Source organism: Trachymyrmex cornetzi, unplaced genomic scaffold, assembly GCF_001594075.2.
Source record: "Trachymyrmex cornetzi isolate Tcor2-1 unplaced genomic scaffold, Tcor1.1 scaffold607, whole genome shotgun sequence".
Lineage (NCBI taxonomy): Eukaryota > Metazoa > Arthropoda > Insecta > Hymenoptera > Formicidae > Trachymyrmex > Trachymyrmex cornetzi.
In genome coordinates this window covers 565,967-580,628 of record NW_017299923.1, presented here as the reverse complement: position 1 = coordinate 580,628, position 14,662 = coordinate 565,967, and the positions used below count along the sequence as shown (strand labels likewise).

At 32.1% G+C, this 14,662-nt stretch overlaps 2 protein-coding genes across 3 annotated transcripts; one reads left to right on the top strand and one right to left on the bottom strand.

Moving 5' to 3' along the window:
- Positions 1 to 1,748: 1,748 nt before the first annotated feature.
- LOC108766548 (uncharacterized) lies at positions 1,749 to 5,583 on the bottom strand. 2 transcript variants are annotated; one of them, XR_001940377.1, is made up of 5 exons: positions 5,418 to 5,583; positions 5,010 to 5,221; positions 3,758 to 3,930; positions 2,748 to 2,869; positions 2,057 to 2,122 (listed from the first exon to the last, which is right to left on the bottom strand). XR_001940377.1 is itself a non-coding variant. In XM_018515894.1 (4 exons), exons 1-4 carry the CDS (start codon positions 5,484 to 5,486, stop codon positions 1,971 to 1,973), a joined length of 606 nt encoding a protein of 201 aa, XP_018371396.1. In that variant the 5' UTR covers positions 5,487 to 5,583; the 3' UTR covers positions 1,749 to 1,970. The 2 variants fall into 2 exon arrangements, 1 of the variants encoding a protein (XP_018371396.1); XM_018515894.1 differs by lacking the exon at positions 2,748 to 2,869 and having other exon boundaries at positions 1,749 to 2,122.
- Positions 5,584 to 6,548: 965 nt separating this feature from the next.
- LOC108766579 (sodium-dependent nutrient amino acid transporter 1-like) lies at positions 6,549 to 14,627 on the top strand. The gene is made up of 9 exons (XM_018515965.1): positions 6,549 to 7,041; positions 7,125 to 7,238; positions 7,328 to 7,568; positions 7,941 to 8,163; positions 8,632 to 9,006; positions 9,235 to 9,601; positions 10,883 to 11,159; positions 11,316 to 11,410; positions 14,203 to 14,627. The coding sequence occupies exons 1-9, from the start codon at positions 7,012 to 7,014 to the stop codon at positions 14,341 to 14,343; spliced, it is 1,863 nt and encodes a 620-aa protein (XP_018371467.1). The 5' UTR covers positions 6,549 to 7,011; the 3' UTR covers positions 14,344 to 14,627.
- Positions 14,628 to 14,662: the final 35 nt, after the last annotated feature.

Here is a 14,662-nt window from a genome sequence, read left to right as displayed (position 1 = left end):
GAAAACGCATAATTAAAATTCTTGCAAAATGTATAATATTAAAATAGAAATATTTTTCAATAAAACAATAGTCATATTTGATAGCAAGGTATAAGATATACCTGTAAAAAATATACTGAAAACCTCTCTCTCTTCTTTTTATTTCTTAAAATAAAATAAAATTATGTTTAATTAAAATAAAAGCAAAATTTAAATAAAAAATACAAACATGAAAGGAATAATGAATAAATAACAATGTGAAAAGCATACTCTAATTTTTCTGTCGTCGTAATATGTTTTATCATTGTATGTTTATATATAATATATATAATGAGTTTTTCCGTAAGATAACTAAATGGGTAATTCCCTTCTTGCTTCTGAGTGATGCTTTTTTTATCAATAGGAATTCCCGGCTTCTCGGTATAGGTTTAAAATGAATTAGATTATGTTTCGTAAACGCACTTTAATCGGACTCTGCAGCCGCAATAATTTATTGCTTAATTATTTTGCAATAATATATTCGTGTTTAAATAAGTTGTAGCACGAGTTCATGCATTTTTCATTTTGTGTATTTCTTATTTCTAATTTCTATTCGTATTTTACAGCAATATTATTGTACTTAAAAAAATTTTTAATGTTTTCGCTCTATGTATTTTCTTTTATATATTTTTCATTTCTATATATTTTTAGTTTTGTTTAGAATGACTACAATAATTAAAAAATTGTAAGATTCGATAGAATTTTTCTATCACGTGCTCTTTATCATAAACGGCTTTACTCGAGCTTAGTCTTTAATCTCAATAAATATAAGATAGTATATTATACGTTTCCATCAGGTATTTATAAATACCTAGTAATAAATACGTAGATTAAACATATACTAATTTCATATAATTGTAGTTGTGATGTCCGGCTAGACGTTGTCATATACTAAATGTATTCGGTTTTTTAACATTATTCTTCAACCTATTAAAATTATATTTGATAAACGTGGCATTATCGCAACTAAAATTATATGGAACTGATATACGTTGGATCTACTACATTTATTATAGATTATACCATTTGCACAATAGTACTTTGTAAACGTTTACAAATGAGATTTCTTTTATAAATGATATATGTTTTCAATAAATAGTTTTTTCGATTATATAAACATAAATACACTCTTAAAATTAAACTTTTTTTTTCGTATATTGATTTTCAACGTAGAAAATCTATTTTGTATTGTATTATGCAAACATAATAAAAACGGATCATATATTACGCACGATCGCGTAAAAATAGTAAAAATTAAAATGTTTATCTGCTATACCACTTTTATTTTTATACCATTTTTATACCTACTTTATATTTAATGAATGTTTAACATATCATCATGTGTTTATTGGGATATTATGGGTACGCAATTCACATAATCCAAAAATGAAAGACACTGTCCGCGGAGATAAAGATGGCTTTTGTTTTATAACAGGCAATACAGACAAGTGTAATAAATTGCTGACGTTGTAGCTGATGCGTCTCATTATCTACCGATAACATATCCTACAAATGGGTTAATTGCTATTGAAAACGTTGAACCAGTAGGAATTTGCAAACTGTCATAAAGCATTTTTTTTATTAATGCAGGTTGTAAGTCGATTACAAACATATTGTGTAATCCCATTTACAGAGACTATAATAATCGGTAATACAATGTATGCAACGTATAAACGTTGATAAAAGTGCAGCGTATAAACGTTGATAAAAATATAAAAACGAAAGTCTCAAGAGAATTGCTCTTCATGCAATAAAAAGACAATATAAACTATAACAAGGAAAACAGTTATAATAAAAAATAGTTATTAAATTATTAAAAATTGCTAGAGAACGCTCGCAAGAAGTAATTGCGATCCTTTTCAGACGAAGAAGATATTTTCATCTGGAATTAAACGACGAACTGTTATGAATACATATCTTCATTGATTAGCTTCGACGGCGATCTTTTTTCTTTAAATCGGATATTTTCCATAGACATGGCCGCTCCTAGTGCGTCTTATCAACCATTTTCGGGGTATCGTCTTAGAAACAGGACGATTTGCCTGTGTCTTTTGAGAATGATTAATGTAACTAGAGTGGGCGTTGTAATGCGAGATTCTTGATTCTAAAGCACAAAGAGAAATAAGAGGATTGACTTCATGAAACAGATTCGGATTGAGTCTGTAAAATCATTGCGTTATCTCATGCATTGGCTTAGTTTACATCGTGCACTTGATACGGGTATTAACTAGTAACTTTCTATTGAATAATTTTTATTTCAGCGATACATGTAAACATATATATTATATGTGTATTTAATTAATTATTTTAATGCATATTGTACCAATTTAGTACATTATTCTTTGAATACATCGCTGAAATTAAAATAATTTAATAGAAAGTTACTAGTTGATACATGTATCAAGTGTACAATGTAAACTAGGCAATTATGTATTTGCGATATCGCGCGACAGAATGAAGTTATAATTAGCATCATTGGAGAAATTTAGAAGCTTCAGAAAATCAAGAAGCACACTGAGTCGACCACTAACTAAAAATAATATAATATCAATGTTATAATTTTGCATTCACAATGTAACCGTTATATGTATATACCATGTATTAATATATATCACAAGTTAAATTCACTATTGATTTAACAATTTGATGCTCATAAGCATTTTAGAACAATCTTAATAATGCTGAATGACATTAAAATTTGTAAATAATTTTATTGCGAAAAATATTACCTCGGCTGGAGATCAAATCCAAATTCTTGTATCCCATCATGCGAGCATCCCAAGAATTTAGATTATCGAGGTCTTATAGTAATGTTCTTCATATTCTTCATATTCCTCATATTCTCCATATTCTGCAATAATTGGCATGTATAGGAACAATGTTTTATTTTAGGCGACGTAAATAAACTATATTAAACTAATAGCGTTTTTCATTGGCAGAACTAGTGCGCACTCAGTGCACATTAAAGCTGTTGTACACACTATTCTAATCTAAATGTAAAAGTGAGATAATTATCTCAATTAATAAAATGCCCAATGTGTACTTTATCACATAGCACAATAAAATGTATTTCGCGGTTTAATCCGTTTCTATATTTTTATTAAACGTACATCTTTATGTATCAATTTGTGTACAACGGCTTGAAAGTGCACTGAGTGCGCACTAGTTCTGTCAATTACTACGTTTACACGGCACGCTTTACGCCGAAGTTATAACATCGATGTTATAACTTCGGCGTAAAGCGTGCCGTGTAAACGTAGTAAATGAAAAACGCTATAAGAATATCATATAGGATCGTACACATGCTAGTTATTGCAGAATAAGATCTCGCGGTGTTTTAAAGACTTAGGACACTTGCACGGAATGCAAAAGATTCGGGTTCAATCCCCGATCGAGGTAATATTTTTTGTAATAAAATTATATTTACAGATTTTGATATATCATTAGCATTATTAAGATCGTTCTAAAATGCTTATGAGCATCGAATTGTTAAATTGCTAGTCACTCACACAATTTAACTCGTGATATTACTGCGACAGTTCAGTGGAGTTTGCGTTTCAAGAAAACTCATTTCCGTGCGTATAACAATTACTTTTTCCCTCTTTTACAGATTTGGAAAAAGATTTTCGAATTTGTAAAAGAGGAAAAAGTAATTGTTATACAAAAATTATGATTTAGTCTGAGATACAGACGGCTTTGAGATCCCTTTAATTGATTTGTGTTTCTCTTATATAAAAACCTTTATGTTGTGATATCCTAGTGTTCGAGATAATCGGACGCGAAATATTTTGCATTTTGGAAACGATGTCGCCCGATGGACCAATCAAGTCGCCGCAAGCGTAGAAGCAATTCGTTAATTCCGTTGTCAAATACCAGAAGGATGACTGATCCTCTTCGAGAGCCGTGGAAATCCTATTAGCCATGAAAAAAGATCTCTTGGTTAAATCTCTAACTTTTTATTAATAATTATTGTAAATATAATAATTATTAATTATTTATAAATAAATAATTAATTATTATATTTAATAGGTCGTGTTATTCCTATCGCTATCGCTATTCCTTCGCATTGTGTTTAAGGCTTTACTACTGGTAAGCTACAAGAATGTAAAATAGGGGGTTTCATTAAAAAAAAATCGAAGTGACCTTGACCCGGCCTTGGCGACACCCAAGATCAAGGGGATGTAATCATAAAAGTGAATAGATCTTTTTAAACCCTACAACTTTTGTCTGAAATATTTTTCTCAAAAGTATTTTGCTTTCGGGATATTCGACCGTTTCCAGACTTTTGACACACCCTGTATATATATTAATGTTAATATATATTACGTTAATATTTGTAACGTTACTGTATATAAATATACATAAACATGCATAAACATTCATAAGCATATAAAATTATTTATGTTTATGCAAGTTTAAACATGTTTATACATGTTTATATATATTTATATACATTTGCGCATGAAAAATGTTTATTTTATTTTTTAGCTAATATTTTTTTATATCTTAACATATACAGCATATATGAAACATAAGTTATTAAACCTAAACTATGTATTAGGGCTTGCGCACAATAGAGGAACAAAAATTAGATATTAAGATTTCAACCTATCAGAAACCGTGTATTCCGATGTAATCAATTTCTGATAGATTGAAATCTTAATATCTAATTCCTGTTCCTCTATTGTGCTTAGGCCCTTACAACATAAATAAATAATACATTTATGTAATAGGGCGCTAATTCGTTAACTTTAACATCGTATAACAACGAACCGAAAGCTCAGATCAAAAAATATCTCAGGAGTTTTCCACTTGGATTCTTGTCTTATATTTCATGATATGTTCCATATATGTTTTTTTAGTTACGTCCTGTATAGTTATTATTAACAACATTATAATAGTAATAATTATAATTATAGTAACACGTAATTATAGTGACAAATATAAAAAAATTTTTTAGTGTTCCATTATTAGGCGATATATAAACTTACGTCTCAATGTTATTTATGTCGTAGTGCGATGCTTCGCTCTTAGGATAATTCGTGGACAATATCATGAAAGTGAAGAAAAGTCCACAAATGATGAGGAATATGAAAAGATCAGCGGCGGGATGCTGCGGCGCGACGGCGTGTATTTTTGGACTCGTGTTATCGAGATCTTCCTCCACAGGAGCGAACCATGTAAATTTGTGGAAGACGAAGTCCTGTAACTCATAAAATTGTAATCGCAAGCAGAGTATGTTACATGCACATAATGTAATGAGAAATGAGGAGTTCGCATAATTCAATTGTTGTTGAAGCGATAAGAAGTACATTATAACGCTAACATAAAAATATAATGATAGAGAGAAATATTACTGTCAGTTTCTTTCACAAGCGGGTTAGGTGTAAAATACGTACTCGCAAAAATATTAAAATCTGCCAGACAATCAATTGGACCAGATAATACACATCGATTAGATTATCCATAATCGATTATCATTCATTGATCGTCTTCGGACTGATTTAAAAGTAATTTTCTGAAATATATGATTTTGTCGTGCCGTCGTGTAGTGTCATTTTTGTTAAGAAAGAAGTTCGTTTGATCATTTAATTAAAAAGTCTAACAAAGGCATCGCGACATCGAATTGACAGTCATTTTTTCTCTCTTAAGTCTTTTTTTTCAACTTCATTATATAAAAAAATTAGACATTTCTATGATACATAATATGACATTTCTATTCTATTGTACTCGTTTTACAAGAACTGTTTTAAAGAATCACTTTAATAATATAAAATTAAAATTTAATTAAATAATTAAATAATCTAATTTTTACGCTTCAAGTAAAAAATTTGGTACTACTTTTTAAAAGTTGACATTTTTTAAACTACTTATCCATGTCCAACAATGTGCTTTATATAACAATAATTTTTTAGATTTAATAACAGTTACTGGATCTAAGAATTGTGTACATGGATATATGCGTATGTATTGTGTGATACAATTATAATTCTATTATATCACACGGTTTTAAAGAATCTCTTATTCATGAGTTTTAAGAGAGTAGATGAATTTAACTGAAACTAACTATTAGGAATTACTTGCGGGCACGGAAAGATCTTATTGATATTTAGATGCCGAGTTCATATATACCCCGGAAGATCCTTACTGTAGATATATATCTAAGAACTTAAAAAAATATGCTAGTTTACCGCGATCATTACATCAGGTAGAAAAAATGAAAGGTGGAGCACGTGATGCATATGCAGTATCGTATGTGCAGCTTGGGAAACTGATAATCTAATCGAAGGACAGATTTATCCGACGATTTACGCAGGATTTGTTGATCAATCAGTGCCTAAGGAGCGGGATAGATCTCGAGATTGCGAGTGTCCTCGAGCGATGCGAATACAAGGAGTGCACCAGTATCTTTGTCTTTCGTCGGTCGGATATTTGCAAACGCGACGGTGCCCTCGGTAAAATTATCCCGTACGCTTCCTGATGAGACGTTATCTTCACAGCGGGGCAGGAAATTTTCAGTCATTCAATTGTATCTTCGCAGAGACTCCGTTCGGTTTTCTCCGTTAAATGAAAACTTTAAATTAGCGATATTCTAAAAGAGAAATATCTGTGCGCCAAGTTAGAATTCGCGAGTGACTGCTACGTGTGAAGTGTTAATACTTTACCTACCAACTTGCAGAACATCTAGTTTGTCATAAAATCTCACGAAAATATTGTATGAAATGCGAAGAAGAGGATCGTGATTATTGTTCGAAATATCGTGAGAGTGCTACCTTGATTTAATATTCTAACGCAAAGTATATCCGTGAGTGAGGATAAGATAAAGATATTGTTCCAGTGCGAGAGTGATTGCCATAGGGTCCTGGTTTCGATATTTATTGGTAAAAAAGTTCTGAGCAATTTTTCGCACGCGGCAATTAACATTACGTCACAGACGAAAATTTTGAAGATTAATTTTTACTTTTTCGCGACTCACGTTTTTTATGCGACACAATGACGGACAGGATAGAAGACGGCATTTATGTAAGGCTTTCTAGAATTATGTGTAAAACACATAAAATCCTAAAAATTTCCTGTTAATTTTATTTGCGAACCGTTTTTTTTAGAGACAAAATGGCTATACTAACGAGGCCTTCCAGCTGGACGGTTTTGACTCTTTGAAACCGGATTCTCACGGAAATACTTCACTTGATAAACGGCAAGAGCAATCTGAAAGTTCAGTACGTATTATATCATTATCGCGCCAAATCAACGGAAATACGACATTAATTATACAAAATAAATCTTTGATTATTGGACGTTTACTAAGGAGGCGGAATGGGGAGGTAGACTGGAGTTTCTGATGGCTTGTATAGCCACTTCCGTCGGACTGGGTAACGTGTGGAGGTTTCCGTTCACCGCGTACGAGAACGGCGGTGGTGCCTTCCTAATACCCTATATTATAGTCCTGATCCTAGTCGGGAAACCGTTTTATCTCCTGGAGGGACTCTTGGGTCAGTTCACCAGTAGATCTTGTGCAAAAACATGGTACATGACGCCGGCTATGAAGGGTAAGGAAAATAAAACCGGTCTATTTTTTATACCAAATTAACTTAACTCTTGAATGCGCGTGACTTGTTTTATAAAGTAAAAACCAGGATTGACAACGTTATCTCATAAAAATAACTCGTTGCCGTTCTTTTTCCTAAAAAAATAACTCGTTCCCGTTACTCATTATTGATTTGTAAAAATAACTTGTTACCATTATCGTTATTCAAAATATAATGATTCAGACTGATTATTTACTGCAAGTATCGTAGGGTATACGTAATGTGAATTTCAAATTTTTTCGTAGTGAATAACAGAACGCAATCTCAATTGAAATCTCTATGGTAGCTTGTCGCTATAAGCTGAAATGAACGTATCAATTCATTCGTTTTCAGGATTGGGATACTCGCAGGCTTTCGGTGCGTTCTGCGTCGTTTCGTACTACAGCGCTTTGATGGCATTGACCCTGTACTATTTAGTATCGAGCTTCCAGTCTGAGTTACCGTGGTCGTTCTGTCGTCCGGAATGGAAAGATTATTGCATCGATGACTCGATGTTTAAAAATGTCTCCGAGGATCGTATCGCTACCATTCAAAGTTCCTCGGAATTGTATTTCAGGTTTGAGACTGAAACAGCATTAACCCGTAAATGACACTTGGGTGTGAATTCGCACCAGCAAAATTTCCAACTTATAGGTATTTAAAAAAATTGGTTTCGTTTAACACGCAGTTTTGAATAAATAACATTTTGGTTGTTGAGAATTCAATGTTACCTATCAACTGGTTAGAAAATTTTATATTTAAAAACGTAGATTTTACTTTAATTTTATATTTTTAATTTTCAGAAGATATAAAACATTAAAAACGCCTGGTACGAATTTGCACCCATTGTACAATAGATCTTTACGGATACTCAAAAGGGACGTGCTCAAAATGTCCCTTATGGGTTAAATAGCTTTGTTTTTAAAGTTTTACTGTAATATTGAGAATGATCATTATTTAATATCAAACATTTTCTTTAATTTCAAACATCGAACAATCTTTTTAGCAATAACTAATAAGATTAATTTTTATATGATTTTTATAGGAAGATAGTGTTACAGGAATATTCGTCCATCGAGGACGGTATCGGTGTGCCGTCCTGGCATTTGTCAATATATCTGTTCCTCAGTTGGGTCTGCGTCTTTGGAGTGCTCTTCCGCGGCGTGAAGAGCGCCGGCAAAGCCGTCTATTTCCTTGCATTATTTCCTTATATCGTGATGATAGCTCTACTGATCAGAGCCGTCACTCTTGAGGGTGCCGTCGATGGCATCCTCTTCTTTGTAACTCCGAAATGGGACGCTCTGTGGAAGCCCACTGTCTGGTACGCCGCTATCACACAATGTTTCTTCTCCTTGTCAGTCTGCTTCGGTCCGATCATCAACTATTCGTCTTATAATAATTTTGAACACAGAGTGGACAGGTAAAATAATGTATAACGATCAAAGATAAGCTATAAATAGATTAAGAATATATTAATAAAATAAATAAAAATATTTTATAATTAAGTAAAATAAGGTTGTGTAAATTCATTTTTCCAAAATACAATATCATTTTTCGACTTACACTGTTGTTGCAAACTCGTTCGAGTTCTTAAAAGGTTCATTCCAGAATAAAAAATAAATGTTTCCTATTTTATTTTGCTCATTAGGGACGTGATGATAGTGACCACGCTGGACACATTCACTAGTCTGATAGCTGGTTGTACGATCTTTGGTATTCTCGGCAATCTGGCCCACGAGATGAATACGAAGGATATTGCCAAGGTGGTCCGCAGCGGCATTGGTTTGGCTTTTATTTCCTATCCGGACGCTTTATCGCGTTTCACTTTTATGCCACAGCTATTCTCCATCCTGTTCTTCGTCATGATGTTTGTTCTTGGCACTGGAAGCTCTGCGGCGTTGTGTGGCGCCGTATTTAGCATTTTCCGCGATCATCTGCCTAATATGAGGCAGTGGTTGCTGGTACTCTGCATCACCTGCTTCGGCTTCGTCGTCAGCCTCATCTATATCACTCCGGTTCGTTAATCATGTCACTTAAGCTTGCTATAAAAGTACATATAGTTGACACAAACATTAGTTATAAATGTTATGCGTTTAATCGATACTTGATAACTAATCGTACACGTGTTTGAGAGATATACAGGTGCACGCGAAATGTTAACACTAAATTCATTGAATGCTAAATGAATGAAGAATTAAGTTTAGAAATTATATAGAATAAAAGCACTAAATGTGGATTAGGCACTAGTTCTGAATCACATACTATACTCAAATAATTATAGTATTTTCTATCAAATAATGCATATCACAAGATTCTTTAGCATTTGTTTTATCTTTTCCAAGTATCAGTCGTTTTTCATTTATTAGCAACAACGCTGCACATTTTATTGATGTTAACTAATAAAACGCGAGAGATAAACTAAGATTACTAAGATATGTATCTTTAAAAATTCATTCAAAGTGTAATACCATAACGATTGCCTTATGGCTTTTACTGGAGGTAGTAAATAGCATTAGATTTCACGAAAAAAATCAATATTATACTCAGTTGAAATTAAATCCAAAAAAGATTAAGTATTTGGTAAACTGATCCGCAATTAGTACATGAGGTTTAATTGTGGATAACTGTCACTACATTATTTAATTAAAATTAAAATATAAAACACTACCAACATGAAATAAGATCATCCATAATGTAATCTTAATGATCTATTATAACTATTAAATATTTTATTAATTGTTCGGTATTATTTTGAATAAAAATATAAATTTTTTTTTTAAGAGTGATCCACAAATATGGCCTTTCCCTATGTACAGAAAGAACATTAAGAAAAAAATTATTATCTTAAGTAGTTGTTGTTTATTGCTTCTATCATGTAAAATAAATTTTTACATTTTGTAAATAATTAAAAATTTCAAAAATCTTGAACAGCAAAGATACTTTTGATGAAATGTTGATTCTGTGTTAATATTTAATAAATATTAATTATTGAATACTAAGTAAATGAAGATCAGATTTAAAGATTAAAACAAAGCTTATGAAATAAAATTATTATTATAAATTATTAAAATCAAACTTCAATTTGAAATATAGGAGAAGAAATCCAGCATGCCAAATCTAGAAATTTATATGCGTAAATGTGTACTGCCAAGAATCTTTATTCATTAACCACAATTAATATAGCAATTAACACTTAATGCAACAGAAAACAGATAAGAAATTTTATTTAAAAAAAAGACAGAAATATTATGGACAGAATATTTGCTTTCATGTTAATATTTAATAAATGTTGACAGGGTGGTCAATGGTTCATAATGTTAATCGATTATTATGGCGGTACTTTCGTGGCAATAATCGTTGGCGTTCTCGAGACAGCGACCATCTTCTGGATGTACGGTCTCTTTAATTTCCTCAACGACATGGAATTTATGCTAGGCAACAGACTAGGTGCTTACTGGCGAGCTTGCTGGCTTGTAATCACGCCTGTGCTCATGATCATCATACTGATTTACACATGCGCTACTTATGAGCCGCTCATGTATGACGGTGAACGATTTCCCGATTATGCCTATGGTCAGTGAAATTTATTTTATTTTATAATTTTATATATTCTATTTCTTAAATATCTCTTCTATCACATAGAACATAAAATCGTAAATTTCAATCATACACCATACATTATTTAAAGATCATCATTTTAGAGCGATACTTTTACATTTTTATTTTCAGGAATAGGATGGTTTGTGCTAGTTCTAGGTATATCTCCCATCGCATGGTGGATCGGCCAGAAAATAATTATGAATAGAACGTCGTCTTTCACCGAAGTAAGTATATATTTCGAGATAAATGCTAAAAAAAAACAGAAAAAAATCTCGTCAAAGAAAAATCGAAGTCATTGATTAATTTTTGCGTTAAAAAACACATTACAGTCTGTCAAAATGGCTTTTCAGCCTGCGGAAAGTAAATGGGGACCTAAAAATCCAAAGGTACACAGAGAATGGAAAGCGTTTGTGACGGAAAAGAAATTCAGAGCTCAGAGCGGTTTGATAAAAATGTTTTTTAAATAAAAGCTCTTAGCTTTATTTATTGTTTCTCATTCCATATAATTTAATCATGTGCTTTTAATTTCTATTAATTAGTATAATAGTAAAAAAGAAATAAAAATGGTTTCACGTATCATATTTTACAAAAATCTTTAATCGGAATTTTTTTTTAAAGGTAAGGTATTTCCAAAGCATTTTGTAGCGATTGATATCACTGCTTACTTCGGTAGTACAATTGTTAAAGATGACCATCCGGGACCAGATAGAGTCGAATGCTCTGCAACTGTCATCACAACTAAAGGATCACTTCCCTACCGAAAATTCTTATTAATTTATAATTAATCTAATAAGTTTTTGTAAGAATCATATAAGATCTCATAAAATACCTGTGTAAGAATACATAAAATCTTTTAAGTTCTAAAAATATCTTTTAAAATCTTGTAAGATTTTAATCGGTTTAAGATTTTCATAGAAAATCAGTACATACCTTATAAGAAAGTTCATATAGGATCTATAGATAAATACTTATAAAGAATTTAATTAGTTCTTAACATTCTTGAGGCTTTCACGCGTGCTTTCTATATAAATATTATGCTTTTCGCGGGTTTTCTCCGTGTCCAGATCCATTCTTGGAATGCCAACGATTCGTGAACCTTGCAGTCACTTTATCAAGGTGAGGAGCAGCCTGACAATGACAAATATTATCCAAGTAACGATCCTGAACAACAGTCAAAAGAGTTTAGTCATCAGTCGGACACCTTGAGTAATGCTAATGCCGGCACATACTATGACTTTCAAGCCTCATAACTCAAAAAGTATTTAATGAAAAAATATTTTATTATATAGTGTTTTGGAAAGCTCTCGAGATGTGTTATAAGAATATATAATGAAAAATGGGGTGTTCCATTAAAAAAAATTGATGTGACCTTGGCCTGACCTTGGCGACGCCATCCAAGATCAAATTGATACTACTTCATTACAAATTGCAACTTTAAAGTTCATAAATTCGTCTTCCGCTCCTGTTTCTTATAATTCATACATACTTATTATTTGTGCATGTATGAATAATAATATGTATACATAATACATATGCACACAATGAATTTATATAAATAGTTTTAATTAATATCAGATAAATAAAACAATCGATGGATTTAATTACAATCGACTAATTTATTGATCATTTAGGCATCGACTATACGGCGTAGTGGTATCAGTATTCTCTGTTGTCACCTATTATTGCGCTTTTATGGCATTGACGCTCTACTACATGGTAGCCAGCTGTCAGTCAGTGCTTCCGTGGTCCTATTGTTGGGAAGAATGGGACGACACGTGTTTCAATAACTCATCGACCGGCGAGCAATCGAAAAACGGAAGCAGAAGTTCCGCCGACCTCTATTTTAGGTGCATTAATTTTCTTCTTGCTTTTTACGATGTCATCAGAAGGCTTCTGGTACTATCCTTCTGTTTAAATGTGACGTTATTATTGCATCCGTTTGCGTACTTACTATTGTCATACGATATCAATCATAAATTATTAAGAGCCTTTTGTAGTTACCATATCACTTGTGTATGTGAAAACCTCAAACCTGTTGTTCCGTGACGAGATTCAAAATAAAAATGTCCGTATCTCTTGGAGTTATGCAATAATAACAATAATCCACTAAATTGCAGTGTAATTTATTAAATCGCTGGCATTATCTAACTTTCACTTTTTATCTTTATTATAGAATATTTTCTTTCATGTTACACTATAAGTTTCTCTTATTAAGTTTCTCTTTTTACTTTTTTCTTGTATTATTCTTAAGTCTATTTATCTACGCGATAAACGTTAAAAAAATCAGGATTTTAATTTCTCAAATAGATTAAACATTTCTAACTGTCCATATATCAGAAAATATGTCCTTAATGAAATGGGGATAGATTGAGGACAGATTCGGACTACCCTCATGAAAATTAGTTCTCGCGTTGCTAATCAGTTGGATATTCGTCTATGTGGTGATCTGCAAAGGCGTCAAGAGTACTGGCAAAGCAGCTTATTTCCTGGTTCTTTTTCTATACATCGTCATGGTCAGCCTTTTAATAAGAGCGGTGACATTGGATGGAGCGATGGACGGTATCGTTTGGTAAGCCGCCATCACGCAATCATTCTTCTCCCTCGGCGTGTGCTTCTGCGCGGTGACCATGCAGACCATGTATTCTTTCTACAATTATGTACAAAATTTACGACGTTCCGTGGTGTGAACTAGAAATCGCATACAAGCATGGTTTACAGCAGTCGAAAGAGTGATTCTTTACCTTTAATTTGCTTTTTTATTGAACATTGTACAGAACTGAAGAGATTTTTTATTCCATGCACGTCATCAAAGTTGAAGTATATTACGGGTTGGACGCTTTTGGCTTTAGGAATTCTTCCGTTTTCCTTAGGCATAATCATTGTTGAATTTCGGAATAAAGACAAGACGTACTCGAATGTAATATACATTTGCATTTTATTTAAATACAATTCTAGCATACAAATTTATGCATCGTCGAAAATTATGAAATTGTGATTAATTGCTTTTTATTTTTAGATATTCAAGCCGAGCGCCGATTGGGGTCCAAAAGACCTAAAGAAATACAATGAATGGAGGGACTTTAAACACTCGAAGAAGATATTGCGAGCACGCGTGAAGAAATCGAAAATTATAACAGCGCTATTTGGCAAAGATTAATAATTGAAATAATATAAAAGTTATAATTACTGTGTTTGTTCGTTATTCGGATTGTTTATGTTGCAATCATCGTATAGCGATCAGTAAAAAGGATAATAATATTGGCAGCTCTTTGTCACATATCACGTTACACATAGTGCAATATTACGTAACGATTTATGGAAACTAGCAAGAAGTAAAGCACACAATAATTCTTTAACTGCTATTAAATATGTAAGTGCATAATATAAGCGGATTAATAATATCTCATAAAACAATTATTATAATAGAATATTTAATTTTAAAACATTATAATTGAGCCACATCTCTATAGTTGTTC

What these genes read in the sequence shown, in the direction of transcription:
- LOC108766548 (XM_018515894.1), bottom strand. Translation starts at nt 5,486, where the DNA reads ATGGATAATCTAATCGATGTGTATTATCTGGTCCAATTGATTGTCTGG. An exon ending in GACATAAATAACATTGAGAC is followed by an intron (nt 3,931 to 5,009) that starts GTAAGTTTATAT and finishes CATGGCTAATAG; the next exon opens with GATTTCCACGGCTCTCGAAG. An exon ending in TAGGATATCACAACATAAAG is followed by an intron (nt 2,123 to 3,757) that starts GTTTTTATATAA and finishes TTTGTGCTTTAG; the next exon opens with AATCAAGAATCTCGCATTAC.
- LOC108766579 (XM_018515965.1), top strand. Translation starts at nt 7,012, where the DNA reads ATGACGGACAGGATAGAAGACGGCATTTAT. An exon ending in GCCTCATCTATATCACTCCG is followed by an intron (nt 9,602 to 10,882) that starts GTTCGTTAATCA and finishes AAATGTTGACAG; the next exon opens with GGTGGTCAATGGTTCATAAT. An exon ending in ATTTCCCGATTATGCCTATG is followed by an intron (nt 11,160 to 11,315) that starts GTCAGTGAAATT and finishes TTTTATTTTCAG; the next exon opens with GAATAGGATGGTTTGTGCTA.